Source organism: Toxotes jaculatrix, chromosome 15 (assembly GCF_017976425.1).
Source record: "Toxotes jaculatrix isolate fToxJac2 chromosome 15, fToxJac2.pri, whole genome shotgun sequence".
NCBI classification, from domain to species: domain Eukaryota; kingdom Metazoa; phylum Chordata; class Actinopteri; family Toxotidae; genus Toxotes; species Toxotes jaculatrix.
In genome coordinates, this window is record NC_054408.1 from 4,694,392 (window position 1) to 4,711,470 (window position 17,079).

The window sequence follows — 17,079 nt, forward strand, 5'->3', positions numbered from 1 at the left end:
CACTCGACAGAAAAAAGTACCACTTGCTTTGCAGTATATATGCACCACAATGATTCATCTCCAACTCACAAGAGCTTTGGTTCAAATATAGGCCACTAGACCTCATTAGCTTCAGATATGAAAGTCACAACTGTAGATTGCCACACAGCAAAGACTGCCCATTTTCCATATATACCCATTTAAGAAGACATTGGAAAAAACCCAGAACATTTTGTGTCTGAAATTACTTTTACATTTTTTTTTACGTTTCTACCTAAGAATTTGTGCTGCCTTGTTGTGTGAAATGTGTTTTCATAAATAACATTTCATAAAGCACAAATGTATTTTTAATAAACATCCATTTCCCTTGGGTGCTGTTAATATAAAAGTCACACTTTGCTACTTGACTTCTTATGAAACTGTAGAAATTTATTTTATTCTTTTTTACATATTTACACTTTTCATTTTACATATGTACATTTTACATTTATACATGACACTTTGATTTGAACAGTCCTTCTTTGTCCAGAGTTTTCTTCAGTCTTCACCAGCCAGGAAATGTCAACAGCTTGTATACAGGTGTAGGCAAACTCAAGATAGCCCGGACACCGTGATTATCTTCACACCAGGTGTGAGCTGCTGTCGTTGAGTCTTTGAGAAAAACATCTTCCACCTTTTCTTGATCGGTTACTGTGCCTTCGTGACATTCAGCTACGAAACTAAAATGTGCTGCTTGAAATATGAAGCTAAAAGAACAATGTACCTGCTGAGTTGGCATGTGTAGCAATAGTACCTGTTGTGTGCACAGCTTCTGGTGACATCACAGCATTTCTGAAATGTGTGTGTTAGGGGAATTCACTACCATACGCATTTGCATTGGAAACCAGCTACTCTCTGGTTCAGCAGTTGACACATACATATCGTAACCCCATCATAAGTTCAGCAGGGCAGTTTTCTCGGGGTAGACCACCCTCTTGCCCCGCACCGGCATATAATACCTCATCTCCTTCCAAAACCTGGAGGAAGGCGAGAGGGATGGTGAAAACTGTGACTCCTGTCCACCTTTCTCCTCGTCCTCTCTCCTCCTCATACATGTCCTCCACCTTTCCCTCGTCCTGTGGTTCTTCCACCAGCACACGGCACCCTGCTTCTTCCTCAGGTGACGCACTGACTCTGGGAAGAGAGCCAGCTGAGCCGGGGTAATCTCTTCCAACTCAACCAGAACCACCTGCGAAGCAGTGCTTAAATTAGAATCAAGATGTCTTTTTCGAGCATGTGTCCATGAAGAAGACCTGGAATATGCATTAACAGCTCAGTTTTCTCACCTTGAGTGATCCCTCCAGCAGCGATCGATGCATTGCTGCCAAACACTCCAACTGCTGCCTTGTGTCTGGATAGACTTCTTCACTACCATCAAAACTCATGCTGCTGTCGTTGTCATCAATCTTGCTCTCGCTGTTATTGTTGCTATTAATAGTCTTAGAGAGGTTGTTGTTATTATTGCTGCTGGTGCTGCTTGTGTGTCTTTTGCTGGTGAAAGTGGAGGCGGTGTAGAGCAGAAGGAGGCGGCGACTGGCCTGGATGTTTTCTTCCACCGAGTCCAGTATGGCTGCAGGGAGGAAACGGAGGATGAAGAGATGCAGTGGAGTTACATTAGATGACATGAGCTTGATAAGTGGAGAGCCTCATCGTAGCTATACATGCCATTAATGAGGCAAATGTACGTGACTTACCCTGCCCAGGTAGGCAGTCACGACCTGCTATGAAGAGTTTGTAGCCACAGGCCTTTTCCAACACTTGAGGCAGAGCTTGAAGGGCAAACATCTCCACGTCCTTGCTGAATCCGATGGCACAGGGCTGCGGGTATGCCACATATGCATCGTACAGCTTCCCATCCGAATCTGACACAGAGAAAAAAGAGCTTTTTAATAGTGTGGACAGGCCTTTAGTCATTCTAGACAAGTCTGTGGTCATTCTACGTTGATTCATTCGTACGAGTAAGCTGCACATACATATGCATGTCTTGGCCCAAAAAAAAAAAATTGTAATCTTTTTCTAAGCTTGGGACTAATTTTTGTTTTTTTTCTATAAAGTGCAACAACAATAAAAAAAAATGACTGAAATGTCATATTCCTAAAAGAGTTCATGTGTAAGATAGATTAATAATTAAAAAAAAAAACCTGCAAACTGCTGGGCTGTCGTCTTTCAGATAATTAGAAAGCAAATAGTTTCAGCAAAGATAGAGCAAAACGGTAATGGGTCTGCTCTGTTTGTGTTTCTTGACAAGACATCAGCCATTAGCTATCCAGCGGGTTGAACAAACCAAACAAAAGCATCTGCAAACTGTTCTGTTGACTCCAGTGCCTTCACCTCTCATGACCAGATAATGCATAGTCAACAAACACAGGCCAAGAGTTTTTGTTCAGTCGGTCCAGCTCAGTCAGGACTGTTAAATTCTGAGATAGCGCCCCCCCTCCCCCCAGAGGTGGGCAGAGTCTTTCAAAGTCAAAGTCACGTCAATCCTGCAAATAGGCCTTATTAATCATTTCATGCTATCATTACATGCTATCATGACTCAAGACAAATGTGGACATTCTGAATGTTTAAAGGCTCTTCAGCTGCAAAATCAGCAAGTGACATTTAATGCAAAGTAGTGCAGGCAGGTCTGTGGTTAGTTCGTTTCCTCTGTTTACTCTTACTGTTGATACGTGTGGTCAGGTATGAGGTAAAGCTTAAGACTGTGTGAGCTGTGCTGCATGTGTGAATACTGGATTCTACTCCCTGTACTGTGTGTGTGTGTGTGTGTGTGTGTGTTGCGTGGTCAGAGCATCACTGTGGGTTTTTCCATAAATTGTTGTGAGTGTAGTGTAATAGCTTTGTTTTGGGTTTTTTTTTTTATGGTGTGAAATATTACCTGTGTTAGTATAGAGGACTGGAAACACTCTCCTGAACCACAGCACAATGTCAACCTTAAAAAGGTAGTAGACGACAACACTGATGATAAAGAGAACCATCACACCACCAAGCACGGATCCAATGGGGATTATGATTTTTGGATCTGTAGAAATGAATATCATACATACAACATTAGGCTGTTTCTCCACCATGGATTAGTTAAGAGCACTGGATTATAATAGGATGCAAAAACACATGAATGACATGAAAATAATTTACTGACGTGGGTCTTCAAGAGATTTTATTTTTATTTAGGCCAATGGCTCCAGTTACAGTGATAGTACAAGAAGGAGTGAAATTTTAAACTTTTATTCACTGTTCAACAGTTGTTTTACAGCTTTTTGTAGTGTAATGATCCTGTATGGGCTAGTGATATGGTGTTACTTTTGTCTGTTTATTAAAACTCAAAGAAATGTGCGGGGCGAGGATGCTCAATGCTGCTTTGCTGTTGGTCCAATAAACTCTCAGTCACTTCCTGCAAGGATACGATCGACAGTTTTACTGACAGAAGCTATACCACTTGCCCATATACAATTATTATAACAGAAAAAGTTTTAAACAGCTGTCAAAAAGTGAATAAAATTTTACATTTTCAGAAAAAAAACGTCTGACATTCTTCCTTAATTTATCACAACTGAACCCAAATAGACTTAAAATTTTGTTTTGGACTAAGAATTGAATAAAACACACTTCTCTGGAAATGGCAGCCAGACATGTGCCCTGAATGTGTTTTTTACCTGTTGGTAGCAGAGTAAAATATCCCTCAGGGGAGCCCCGGGAACTGTACGCTCGACAAGTGTAGTTTATGTGGAAATCTTCCTCCCTCAGCTCAGAAAACATCAGCAGACGCTCCAACCACGCACCTTTACTAGGAACTTCCTGGATCAACATGCTGGTGAGGACAGAGGAGAAGTTTATTTCACACTTGTTGTACCCCAAAAGTAGCAGAAAAAAAACAGAACAAATAAATGGAAAGGTGAAGGTACTGACCGTTGTTCTGATGTGTAGACGCGGTCAATGGGCTCGGTTTTGAGAATGAAATTGTCTCTGACTAACCAAATGACATCAACAAAGGGCCTCCCAACACCCGGCACAAACACACGGCACCGTTTGGTGAAATTGGACCCTAAACAGATCAACAAACAATAACACAAACTATAATAAACAAAATAATCTCCTTAACCTATAAACCTGAATTTAAAGTTTGTCAGTATTTTCTAAATAGTGTTTCTCAAACTGACTTATATGTTGTGTTGTAAATGTATGTTTCAGGTTCCAGTGAAAAGAGGAATTTCGACTGTCTGGAAAGTGGTTTATTATTACATTTACATCATTTTACTCTCAGATTTGACCGTCCTGAGGTTAACAGTAGAATGCTGCAGTTCAAGGTGGTCTGATCAAACACCATATCTCTCAGAATATGTCACAGACAAGGACTCACCCATCGGTGCCTTGATTATTTCATTGGCTGGTTCATGCACTTGTGGAACCAAAGAGTACACCTCTGAAAAGACAGACAACATGAAATACAGCAACAGAGGTTGAGGTTTTCTTATCATGGAAATATACAGCATATGGAATCACACCAAAGAGCTACTGTCTTGACTACAGCCGCTCACTAGTAGCTGGTTGTAATGTTGATTAAGAAAAGGGAAGTATATTCCACTGTAGGAATCACTCTGTTAAGTTGTGGACAAACAGCCTAAAGTCCCTCTCTTGCACACTCAAACACTTATCTCCGTACTAACCTGTGACCCATGCGTCAATCGTCTCTGACACGGATCCTTTGACGCCACCGAGGGTGAAGGTCAGAGTACAGGTGTAGGAGCAGTTGTTTTGAGCTTCCACCCTTTTAATTATCAGTGTGGTCTTATCCCTGTGGCTATAACCGTCCATCCCATCCACTATAGGCTGACAACCCTAGATAAAGAAAAGAAACAAACATGTTAGGCTTTATATAATAAGAATATGTAAAAAGATATTAATTTTTATGATGTAGCCTGGTGAGCAGAGTTAGAGGGGCTAGAGCCCACTGGATCCCATTTTCCCAATGGGCTAACCACATTTTGTTTGGGAAGTAGCCAAATTTTTCAGACTAACTGTTTGACTCAAACTGTTTTCCAAGTACATTATTGTAATAATCCATGAATTCATGTTAACTAAATGTCCATTCTACATGCTGAACAGGCAGCATCAACAGACTATGAAGACTCTCTCATAACTCACTCTGTACCACTGGAGGGAGGAACTGATGTTGTAGCTCTCCAGTTTATTGATGTAGTCCCTCAGAGGGCAGGACAGAGTGTCGCTAACTCCACTCGTAAGTGTTTGGCCAACTTTCCTCGGCCTTTCACACGCTTCAGTAACTTTCTGATCCACTATCAGCCTGGTGGCCTGGCTGTAGCACTGAAAAGGAGTTCTGTTGGAAAATTAAGGAGACAGATTTTTTTTTTCCTTTTTTTTTTTTTTTTTAAACAGTGAATTAGCAGTGACAAAGACAGACAAATCAGGAGCTTCTCAAGTTAAAAACTTTTCTCAAACCTTTCACTCGGTAAAGTTATATTTAAAACAGCAGAAAACAATGAAGGAAGCAGTACCCATGAAACTGCACATGTTCCGCTCTGAAGATCTAACATCTGTGTGTTAATCTTTATCTGATTTGAGGCTCATTCACTGCTATATAGAAAGCTGATTGTGGTTCATGATAAGCTGATTTTATTTTACCTGAAACACATGGATTTAATTTGGTTTTGGTTAACCCTAACCCTAAGAGCAGTTTTCAGAAAAACATTCCTAAAGGGCCGCTTATCACTGTATCTAAATCACTGCATCTAAATCACTGCAGTCAGACAAGTTTGTACAGTCGACTTTGCTCCACTGGTTTCTGGTGCCTCACATGGGTTCCTCAGATTTGTGGTGATTGTAAAAAGGGGTAGCTGCTTTTTACAAAGTTAGCAAAAAGCCTCATGTTTTAGTGTCAGGATTATTGATCAGTGTGGATTTGCTTGCTTGTGTCCTCCATTTTTGTTTGTTTTTTACTACTGATTAGTCAATAAGGAGTACAATAAGTCAACCTGATATCGCCCTCTACTGGACCTTGAGGCAAACTACTTCAAATGGCCTTTTGTGCTGAGAAACTTTTAATTTTTAATTCAGACAGGTAAGGAACAGCGAATATTTATGCTTTCCTGCATTTGAATTCATGTTTTCTAAATTTGATTAAAAAGTGAAAGCCCTAGTGGACACAGATTTATTCAGTGTAGACACACACACACATTTCTATTGCTTCTTTCAAATTCTATTGATATTTTTATCTTTGCTGATGCCACCGTACCTCAGTATGCTCACATATTCCCCATCGTCGTCCAGCATGACATTTAGAAACCACAGAGTCTCCCCTTGCACCATGATTCGACCGGTCTGGTTTCTAATTTCTTGACCCGTCTTTGAGTCATACCAGGTGATGTTGTATGAGATATTTCTGAAGTTGAAGACATCTGGAGACACCAAGGTGCTATTCAGCATAGCCATATCCCCAGGAACAGAGAAAACCCTCTCAAACTGGAGCCTGTAGTTGGTACAGTTCTCTGCAACAAGCACACATCAAAGGAGAACATAAGTGTCATTTATTCAGACATTCAGTCGACAGAACTCTGGTCAAATTTGGGATTTCAAATTTGGGATTTTTCTAGCAAAAATTAGTTGCCTGGCAGGCAAGGTAAGGCAGGCTTTTATTTACGTAGTAGATTTCATTACAAAAAAACTTTGTATGCTTTACCTAACGTAAAATGACTTCAGGGGACATTTTAAGAAAAGAGGTTGTTTTGAAGAGGTTAGGGTTGGGGTCTTTCTTTATGCTTTATTTATGCTTTATTTATACTTATATTTGTTCTAACATATTTTTGACTTTCATGGATTAAGAAAAAAAAGATCAGTCATGAGAAATCTAAGTCTGCATCAAACCCTTCCTTCTTGTTGGATGTTCTTTTACGGCAGCTCAGGGATTTAGGGCTGCCCGGAGGACACTGTGCCTCACTTCCAGTATTTTTCCATGAAGCTCTATTTCACTAAGATGGGTTTTTCCAATTCCCAGGCAGCTGAAACTAAAATTACTGGTCAGTTTGGCTTTGTTCCCATCATACACCTAGATTATGAGACAACTGAGGCGGCAAAGAGAATTTAATTGGTGCACCATCATATATAATGTATATGTGGTATACACCTTTTATTTGTGATACCATAATTAAATTTGCAAGTTTGAACAGAGTCAGGTTTTCCCTTGATGGCTCTCACAGAAACATGAAAACCTTTCTGAGCCTTTCCCAACATTTTTGGCTGGTCACGTTGTAATCCCAGCTCAGCTACTAAAGCGCTAAACACGCTGCATCTTATCGGATGCAGTGCAATTACAATAGCAGCTTGGAAGTCTTTCCTTTTTTGAACAAAAGTCGTAAATCATTGTGAGACTTCTGAAGAGTTCACGTTATAGAATCTACTGCAGTTACAGAAATGGCCACCAGATGGCGATAAAAGGCTTCTGTACAGACAGGAGGCAGACGTTAGACTTGGCAAAAATAAATGAAATATATAATACTCACAAAAATACTTATAAAATTGCTAAACAGTATAATATATATCGATCTGTGTAGTTCTGAGAAGAGAGTGGTTCAGCTCACCTTGTACAAATCCTGTACAGATCACAAGTAACCCGAGGAAAAATAGGCTTCCCAGTGTTGAACTCAGGCCCATGGCTGAAAAACACACAGTGAGGAATTAACATATAATATAAGCCAGAGTGAAAATGCTGCAGGAAAAAAAGGCTATGACAACACCCTTAAACAAACAGTTGACCACTTACTGGAACACTTCTGCTGCTTCAGTTGAATCACAGCATTACTCAGCAAAAACAATTTTTCTTTCCTCTTTAAGCCAAATTTCATTCTACATTTCAAAAGCTCTCTTCTCTCTCCTCTCTCCCACCCTCTCTCCCTCAGACACCGATGACAAACCTTCTGGTATTTCAGGAGTCATTTGTGTAGGCACCCCTGACAGAACGCTGCGTAATGCTTTGGAACAAGGGAGGGAGGTCTAGCATTCCTGAACACTTCTCAGCCCCGAGTGAACGTTCCTACTCAGCCTTGCCTGTAAATCTGTGACCTATGAACTCCGTAAACCTTTGGGGGGAATGTACTTCTTCTTTTTCTCAGACTTGTACAGCTACTGCAGTTATTGTGCTAGTTGGAGTCAGACAAGTTCTTGGCACGACTCCAGAGAAAAATCGGTTCAGCAATTCACAAGATATCAGATTTTAAAGGTTATATATTCAAACTACACTGTCATTACACTTAATAGATATTTGTGAAAATATGATTTGTTTTGTGCGTGTGTCTCAATGGATGTCTTGAGCTTTGGGATTGGTTAGTCTATTCCACAAAGAACTGAGGCTGCTTTGAGACCAAATGAGGGCCTCTACTCAGTATCACTACTGTGTTCCTAATGAAATGTTTGGTGAATGTGTCACTTTTTCTTTATTTTGTTAAACGATGTGTAGTTCAAAGTTACTTCTTGGTTTCAGTTCCTTGAGTAGGCGTGAAAAGTGAAAGGCAACAACAAAGCTGAAGTTAAGGTTAGGTTACCACCTGTGTCAGTCTCTATACACTTATGATAATTTCATAAGTGTATTTTGAAATTTTCAGTATGTTGCCTTCACAAATATAGCAATAATTAATTCTAACAATATTTTTTTTAGAAAATACTTTCATTTAACAAAAGCAGAGAAATGTACAATTGTCCCTTAAAGAGTGCAGTAAGTATGAATCTGAGCAAGCATTCAATACCAGCTTTCAGTACTTAACATTTTTTGATATTTGATGCAGATAGTCTGCACCAAAAAGATTCAATACCTACACCTACTTTTGGTTCAAAAGGGCAGTATAACGCGTGTAGTCACTAGTTTTATCAGCTTAACCAGTACTAGTTGTCCAGTCATCTGGGTGGATGGTAATTAAAGTATGTGACTAAATCTTTGGGTGTAGAATGACTCAGTTAAATAAAACTCTGAGTTTTCTAGATGGATCTGGAATCAAGTGACTGAATATGCAGAGAGATTATCAGCTTCAAAAAGCAGTATTCACATATGACAACCAGTCAACTCATCCTCATCCATGTCATCACTCATTTTGCCTCTCAGTAATAGTTTTGGAACCTGATCTGAAATTAACCCAAGGAAAACCTACTTGAGCTACTGGTTTTCAAAAAAAAAAAAAAAAAAAAGACCTCATCCAAGAGGGAATCCGAGGACATTTAGACCTCTTCCGAATAGATCTGAGCATAATGGGACCCAATCCAAAATGCGGTTGACATGAACAGACCTTACTGGAGAGAGGTCACAAACATCATCAGCTACCAACTGATTTGCAGCCACATTTGAGAAGTGTAAGATAAGATAAACCTTTAATAGTCCCACAATGGGGCCACTGTTACAGCAGCAAAGAGCAGATGCAATAGGGTACAGGCACTCAATAATAATATAAAGATTCCAAGAAAAATTTACTTATTAGAGGACACAATAATAATAAATACTATAACAATGCTTGTCCTCTTTCCCAAACTTCTCACGCGACAATTCACCCTCTCTGACTCTCAGAGTTCAAACCAAATCTGCCCAGATCCTCTCGGGTATTACACATATTGACGTGCAGACCCAAGATCCACAGCAATACAACACAAGCACAATGTTGTCTGGCCCCATTCAGATGAGGAAGTCTTCAGCAAATAGTGACTGATCTAGTCTAACCACATCTACCACCACACGCGTTCACGATGCAGAATAAAACATTAGCACTTTCACAAGGGTGAGGGTTAGCATACTACCTTTGACTGAAGATAAGAATATTCTGATCATGTCAGTCAGACTTTTTTAGCTTTATATTTTGTGTGCTGTCAGCACCGTGCTAAGACAAACATTGCAAACAAACCGTCGCAACAGAAGGAAAATTATCTAAACCGCAGAATCTGTATCTCTATCTTGCTGCAGGAAGAGACACAGATGAGAAGAAACCTGTATAGATTGAGGCGCACTGGTGGTTTGGCTGGTTGCAGTGAATTTTGCCGTGGGGCAGGTGCTGTGGGTTAACTTAGAAACCAACATTTTCTGTTCACACCTTTCAGATCAGCAGCAGGAAAAACTTATACAGTGTTACATGTTAGTTCTTTCTGAGTTTGTGCTCATGGTGGCTTTTTAAAAACAAATCAACACGAGTAAACACAAAGTTATAAGCTGCGTTTGTTTTGGAGTTCACCTGTCTCTGACTGACCTGGTGGTCAGCGTGAACAGCCAGTGACTACACGGTTGAAGTCTGACAGTTGACAACAAAAGGCATCTTGTACAGAAATGTTTCGGGGGTTTTTTAATGGACATAATGAACTGCCAAAGTACACAGGCCACAGTTTTAATTAGAACCAGAAGAAATAAAGGATTTTTAAGGCCGATGCCAATTCTGGTATTTAAAAAAAATATTTGTTATATATTTATTTTTGGAAGAGAAACACCTGAAATTAACAAAGATGTTTGATATTGATGCTTACAGTTATTGAGGGGGCACGGGGAGTATCTGAATCAGCTTGTTTTCAATCTTTCTAGATAAACATCTTCACGGCATTCATCATTCATTGTTTATCAAAACTGTTTATCACAACTTTTCAGTTCACATTAAGAGCCATAAAAGCACATTAATCACTTTTTTCTTTTTCTTTTTTTTATCACAGATTTCAGCTGCTGCGTGTGGATGTTGTTTGGGATTCAGACTTTTAGGAGCACTTAGGCAGCACAGTTTTTCTTGGGGACAAGCCCAGGCAGAGAGGAGCGTGGGAAGAGCAGTTTCAGCAGGCCATGGTATGAACAGAGACATGGGAGGTTGAGGTGAACGGAAATGACTGAGTCACATGAAGGAAAGAGATGCTCCTTGCAACTGGAGGCCTAGAGGTGTTAGTTTTTGATTCAGGGGGGTTGGATCACACGACATAGTTTGTGGTTTCTTTTTGTTTGATTGTTTGTTTTTTTTAGCACCACACATCAACATTTTGTGAAATGACTATACTTGGTGGTTGTGTGTGTCAACGGTGTGTCATCTTTAACATTTCACTTAACGGCACTTTATCTTTAGTTCACTCTCACATATCACTGTTAACCTACGCTGCACGTCACTGCAGACAACAGAGAGTGGAAACATGGCATCCTGACAGGAAACTGTTAAAAGACAAAAGGAAATAAAGTTGCCCCTGCCAATGTTGTAGTGTTCCTTTTTATATCCATGTCTGCTTTTTAACCTTGAGTCTCCCAACACTGACATTTCTGCCGGAACATGAAGATTCAAATTGCAGTTTCAAATGTACAGCAGTTTAGTTGTAGTTTTTTTAAGAGCTAAATTTTGTTATTGTAAGAAAACAAGGTCATCACGTCAAAGCCTGGCACTCTTTATCAGTTTCTTATCTGCTGTTTCCTGAGTTCAGGGGCTGGCTCCTCTGAAGGTGTGTCCCTCTGATGACCAGGCTGAACCTGTTCCACCCCACAAACAAACTATCACTGTGGAGTGGTTTCCATTTGAGTGGTTTCCAGATTTGTAGAAGCAGGAAAGTATTTTTAATCTCCGGAAAGAAATCATGGTGGCAATCATTTATTTTCTATAAAGACAGTTGTGCTGGTAAACTGAAGAGTTACGGTTCTGACTTTATGCCAAATCTGAGGGACCCAAAAAACCCAAACTTGAAATAATTCAAACTGGTGACCACAACATAAACACATGGAGAGTTAGGTGATTCATTTTAAACAGGGGCCACTAATTGTATCTTCAACACATGATCTTTTCCGTTCGTAAGATTTGACAGAAATTTGACAGTGTGACACGTTGTAAACTCACATGTAAAGCAGTGCTGTAGAAAATGCTTGCCCGGCAGAAAACACACGGAGGCTGTTGGGAAATGGGCCTCGCTAACTGAACAAATTTGTGCAATGTTTGATTTCACGACAACAAACTGACAAAAAGGAACAAGCGTCCATCTATTTCTGTTTACTTTCAGTTAAGAGGTAGCTGGGTGTGTTGTCCTACAGATCTGCGCAGTCGTGCGAACTTTGTCCATCTGTTTGTGGAACAGTGGTTGCAGCACAGACTGAAGGATGACACGTCCAAGGTTGTGACAACATGAACATCTGCAGGACACGTAATTGCTTGATAAACAACACGAAGGTGATGTTTTTACTGTCATTTTAGACAATTTAGTCAAATGGAATATCCTCTCCACCAAGATAGATAGATAGATAGATAGATAGATAGATAGATAGATAGATAGATAGATAGATAGATAGATAGATAGATAGATAGATAGATAACAATGTGGAAAACAATTTTGTTTGAACAGTGGTTGAATGCAGCCCACTGAGCTGCTGCTCTGGTATGAGTCATCATAACGATGCAGATTCCAGTCATGATTCACTGACAAAACAAACGTGAGGCAGCAGCAGAATGCACCTCCGTCACACAGTGTGACTGAACAGCTAACGAAAATATGCAAGACTGGAACAACTCTAAACTCCAAGGAGGGAAAATATTACAGGGGCCACTGCCTCATTTCCTCCCCAGTGCTAACATTTATGTAAGAGATTTTATCACTTTAATTTGCATAACTGTGCATTTCCAATAAACAGTCTGATTTCGTTATTGACTAAACTCATAATCATAGTCATAAAATTTTCCAGAGCTTAAAGTGGCATCCAAAGATATTCAGTTTAGTATCATTATGATGAAGAAAATCAGAAGAAACTGACATGTTCCTAGAGTGATGGAGAAGTGCTAAGCGAAGCAAAAACTTTTTTTTTTTTTTTTTTGAAGGGGAAGTGGATGTGATCTCAAGTTATGATGGAGAATTGAAACCCGGGTCCTCAGTGCATGCCCTCAATACAATGTGCAATACATGCATCTACTTGTTTAGATGACTTACACACTCCGACTGTGCCAGTCACACTACGAGTCCAGGCCAGCAAAGCTTTATGTATCACAGAGCACATGAAGCACTTGTGTTAATACATCTTGACTGTTAAATGAGGTCAGCACTGTTTTCTTTGCCAAAAGGAAACAATCTGGCCATTAGAGGAACACTCTACATCTGATTGTCATGTTACGCAGGCAGCCACTTTATTTTTAACCATCCCTGGGAAAATGTCTTTGAAATAGAAATTAAAGATGCAGTACTTGCAGGCACCGGAAATTTGGAGATACAGCATGAAGTGCTACTCAGCTCGATTGATAAGGGACAAAAGCACAAGTGAATGTTCCATTAATATATGTTATGTTAATAAAGATGACAAATTTCAGCCCTTAAGTGAGGAAACAAGGACATGTATTATGTTGGAAATATCCTTCTAAGAGTATTTTGTGTGATCGGTTCAGTCTCTTTGAATTAGGATTGATGGAGATTAAGTTGAAGGCTTCTAGTCTGTGGGAGGATATCACACTCTGTGACTTATTTAGCTCTAAAAAGGGAAAACAATGGGAGTTACCCTTCTTACAGCAGAGCACGAGAATATGACTAACTTGACCAAATTTGCTGTTTCACACTGAGCACAACGCTGTTTTCAGTGTGGAGTGAAGGAAAGTATATTCCACAGACTGCAGGCACATTTATTCATCTCTGCTTTTTCCACTGTGGCTTTAGAACTACACAAATCTAAATTAAATCTGTAAATTGTGGGTGCAGCAGCGTGGAGTAACTAACTGTAATCTAAATGCTGGCCCTCTAACATTGTCCATTGCCAATCCTGTTTGTATTATGTTTTATATGCTGCATGTCCTTCTCCCCCTCTCCTCCATTCCTAGCTGTCCTATCTTCCTCCTTTTCCTCCTTTCACCCAGCCCGGCCATCGGCAGGAGGGTCCCCCATATGAGCCAGGTTCTGCTCAAGGTTTCTTCCTGTTAAAAGGGAGTTTTTCCTTGCCACTGTTACCTTAAGTGCTTGCTCTAAGCGCTTTGAGACAATTTTGATTGTGGAAGGCGCTATATAAATAAAATAAAATAAAATAAAATTGAATTGAATTGAATTAACAATATACTGTGCAGTTGTCTGCATTTCCAACAAAAGGTTGCAGACATTTGCAGCAATAATATACATTTGTCAAAGAGCCTGAAAATGATAATCAGCTAAGTCTTCAGACAAAACAAATGAAACCGGTTTTATGAACTGCATTGCACCATGTACGAGAAGTCCAGAGCAAGAGACTGACCTCAGAGAAAGGAACACAGACATGCAAACGTATCAAAGTATCACGTATCAAAGTATAATGTACATAGAGTGGTTAACCTTCTTTAGTTTCATGCTATGTTTCTGGAAACTTTGGTCGCTTAATAGCTACTTGCTGTAGCTGTAGCTCTAGCCATGCATGTACATGGCTCAGCTATGCAGGTTGTGAAACAATACATCAGTAAAGTTCTCAAACACTATTGTGGAGAAACACGTGCAAAGCTTTGACAGAAAAGCTGCATGGTTTATGCACTGAACAACTGTATAAAATGCACCTTAATGAATCACTCATCTAATTTTAAAATCACCTTGCTTTTTCTTAAAAAAATACAGACACATACACATATATATGACATACATACACACACACACACATATATATGTACATTGATACATATAGATAGATAAAGATATATAGATATAGATATATAGATATATATAGATATATAGATATAGATAGATATAGATAGATATAGATAAAGATATAGATATATGGAAGAAGGTGTTTCTAATAAAGTGTAAAAGGAAGTGTCTCCTTTGTGGTTGGAATTACAACACACTTCTCTAAAATTACAAACAGACCTTAATAGTCTGGTCCAAAAGTCAGCAGAATATATTGACTCACCTCAGAGAAATCAACACAGAGGCACCGAACAGACAGAGGAAGGATGAATGAGTTTACGCGACACAGCAGAGCTGACAGAGGAAACCTCACCTCTCACAACCGCATTTAGAGCAGACACTCGACTTTACAGCTCAACCAATAACACATCAGCTCGGTCCCACCTTCGTGGCACGACAGCACATACAACACAGACAAAGAGGAGGAAGAGTGTGTTTGGACTGCACCTCTCAACCCTCTGATCGTCTTCCTTTGCATTTCAACACATTGTCCGACCATCAACAAGAACTGTAACCTTATCAAAATAACTAACCATGACCTCAACAGAGTTCAAAGTCTCGAGCACAAAACATAGTTTGACCAAACAGTCGCCACTGTACTTTCATTCGCATACAGAGCATAATCACCTTCCTGTAAATACAGATATGAGTGAAAATGTGTGGATTTCGCATGCTATCTCAACAGCCACAAGAATAAACTGTTCTGTAAGATAAGATACAAGATACAAGATTTAAATAATCACAGAGTTATGTAAAATGAGGCTGTTAATTTTTCCCACACTTAGACATTTCATGACCAACCATATGATATGATAACCAAAGGAACCAAAAGACTAAAATGGAGCACTACATCTGCGTGGGAAAATTTTTGGTTCTCATCACTTAAGCTGGCTAAACTACACTTCTTCCAGAAACCAATGTAAAAGCTAAATGCACCTATACAGAAGTGTGAAATCACACCTGGGCTTTCCCACTGGGCAGAGGAATACCCAGAAGACAGGCAGTCTTTCAACTATGAGTCATTCTCCATCAACCACAATCCTTAAGTAAATGTCACTTTTTCAAACAGGATGCTCTGCGGAAAACGTGAACTACATTCACAGCCACAACTTGACAGTTAGAACATACATACAACTCACTAGCAAGTGCTCTGTTCACTTCCCTGTCTCATATAGCAAAAACGTTTCGACCACAAGTGTTTTTTTTTCCTATAGAGCAGGGTAACTAGGGATTTTTTTTTGTGTGGTTAGACTTAGTCTGAAGTTATTTGCCTTATGAGTATGTTTTAAAGTATTTACTGAAAGTGATAAATCAATTAATAGTGGCTGACAGTATTTGGTTCAAGTCAGATAATTAGTGATCAAGTCAAACTGGTGCTCATTACTGTGTTTTCACCACATGCTTGTCATGGAGGAAGTGCCCCAGTTTTTGTGCCCCACGGCAGTAACCACTTGAAACTTTATGCCTTTAATGAACTGATGTACTAAAACATTACCAAATAATCAAATGAACAGATTCGGGGGTAGACAGGTTATTTAGGTGTAAATTGGCGATTAGAGTGATAAGAGGTGCCTTTCGTTTGTGGCCCTGCTGTTAAAGTAATTGGATATTTGGAAAGGTTTTGATCACTGGTGGTGCTATTGGGCAGTTTTGTCATACACACATACATGCACATGCTTGTTTGTGACGCAATCCTTTTTTTTTTTTTTTTTTTTTTTTGCTGTCTTCTTTTTCTTTTTTGAGCCCACAGCAGATCTTGATTTTTAAAAAAGTCCAGTAAGGTGGGAATATTTGTGCAGGTAGACTTTGGGGACCTATGAACAAAGTAGTCAACAACAAATATTTGGACAAAGTTACATAAATGTGGGGAAAAAACAATGTGGTCGAGAAAATCATTTGAATTTGTAAAGTTATCTTGTCCCATCTTTCCATTCCACCCCAGCAAATACACCCCCTTCGTCTGTCTCTTAAGCGCCAGGAATCCTGATGGATGTCAGGTTGAGTTTGACTTGAAAAAAAATCTGAAAAAAAAAACCAAAACAAACATGCTAAAGAAGCTCTGGTGCTTGACCAGGGGGACTAGTGCTTGTCCCAGCAAAATCCAGCTTAGCTGACATGACGCTAGAGTATTGATCTTGAACTGACAATAACAGCAGTGCCAGCAATTTTGATTACACAGAGTTTTAGAATTATCACAGCTAGTTAAAACAGAGAACTCACCAGCCTGGCGTTGCTCTAGTCCGTTCTTAAAGGCAACAGCCTCCTTAAGTCACATGAAAATCCTGTAAAAACATCTTTCTTTTTCTTTTTTTTCTTTGTTTTTTCTTTAACTTAAACTTAAACTCAGACGTGTCCTCCCAGCCTTGACTTCCTCTTCTGTGGAGCACATGTTGCAATTTCCTTTTCAGGAATCTTTTGAAAGCTGGCTGGTGTCTTAATCTGTTGAGCAAT

The 17,079-nt window shown here is 39.6% G+C and overlaps 1 protein-coding gene across 4 annotated transcripts; it reads right to left on the reverse strand.

The window, feature by feature from the left end:
* Positions 1 to 387: 387 nt before the first annotated feature.
* LOC121194193 (interleukin-1 receptor type 1-like) lies at positions 388 to 17,032 on the reverse strand. Of its 4 annotated transcripts, none has more exons than XM_041056885.1 (12): positions 16,849 to 17,032; positions 7,611 to 7,685; positions 6,269 to 6,521; positions 5,161 to 5,353; positions 4,683 to 4,854; positions 4,376 to 4,438; positions 3,925 to 4,060; positions 3,672 to 3,826; positions 2,894 to 3,037; positions 1,713 to 1,880; positions 1,305 to 1,588; positions 388 to 1,207 (listed from the first exon to the last, which is right to left on the reverse strand). In XM_041056885.1, exons 2-12 carry the CDS (start codon positions 7,681 to 7,683, stop codon positions 911 to 913), a joined length of 1,938 nt encoding a protein of 645 aa, XP_040912819.1. In that variant the 5' UTR covers positions 7,684 to 7,685; positions 16,849 to 17,032; the 3' UTR covers positions 388 to 910. The 4 variants fall into 4 exon arrangements, with proteins under 4 accessions (XP_040912819.1, XP_040912820.1, XP_040912818.1 ...); XM_041056886.1 differs by lacking the exon at positions 16,849 to 17,032 and adding an exon at positions 14,942 to 16,809; XM_041056884.1 differs by lacking the exon at positions 16,849 to 17,032 and adding an exon at positions 14,852 to 15,000.
* Positions 17,033 to 17,079: the final 47 nt, after the last annotated feature.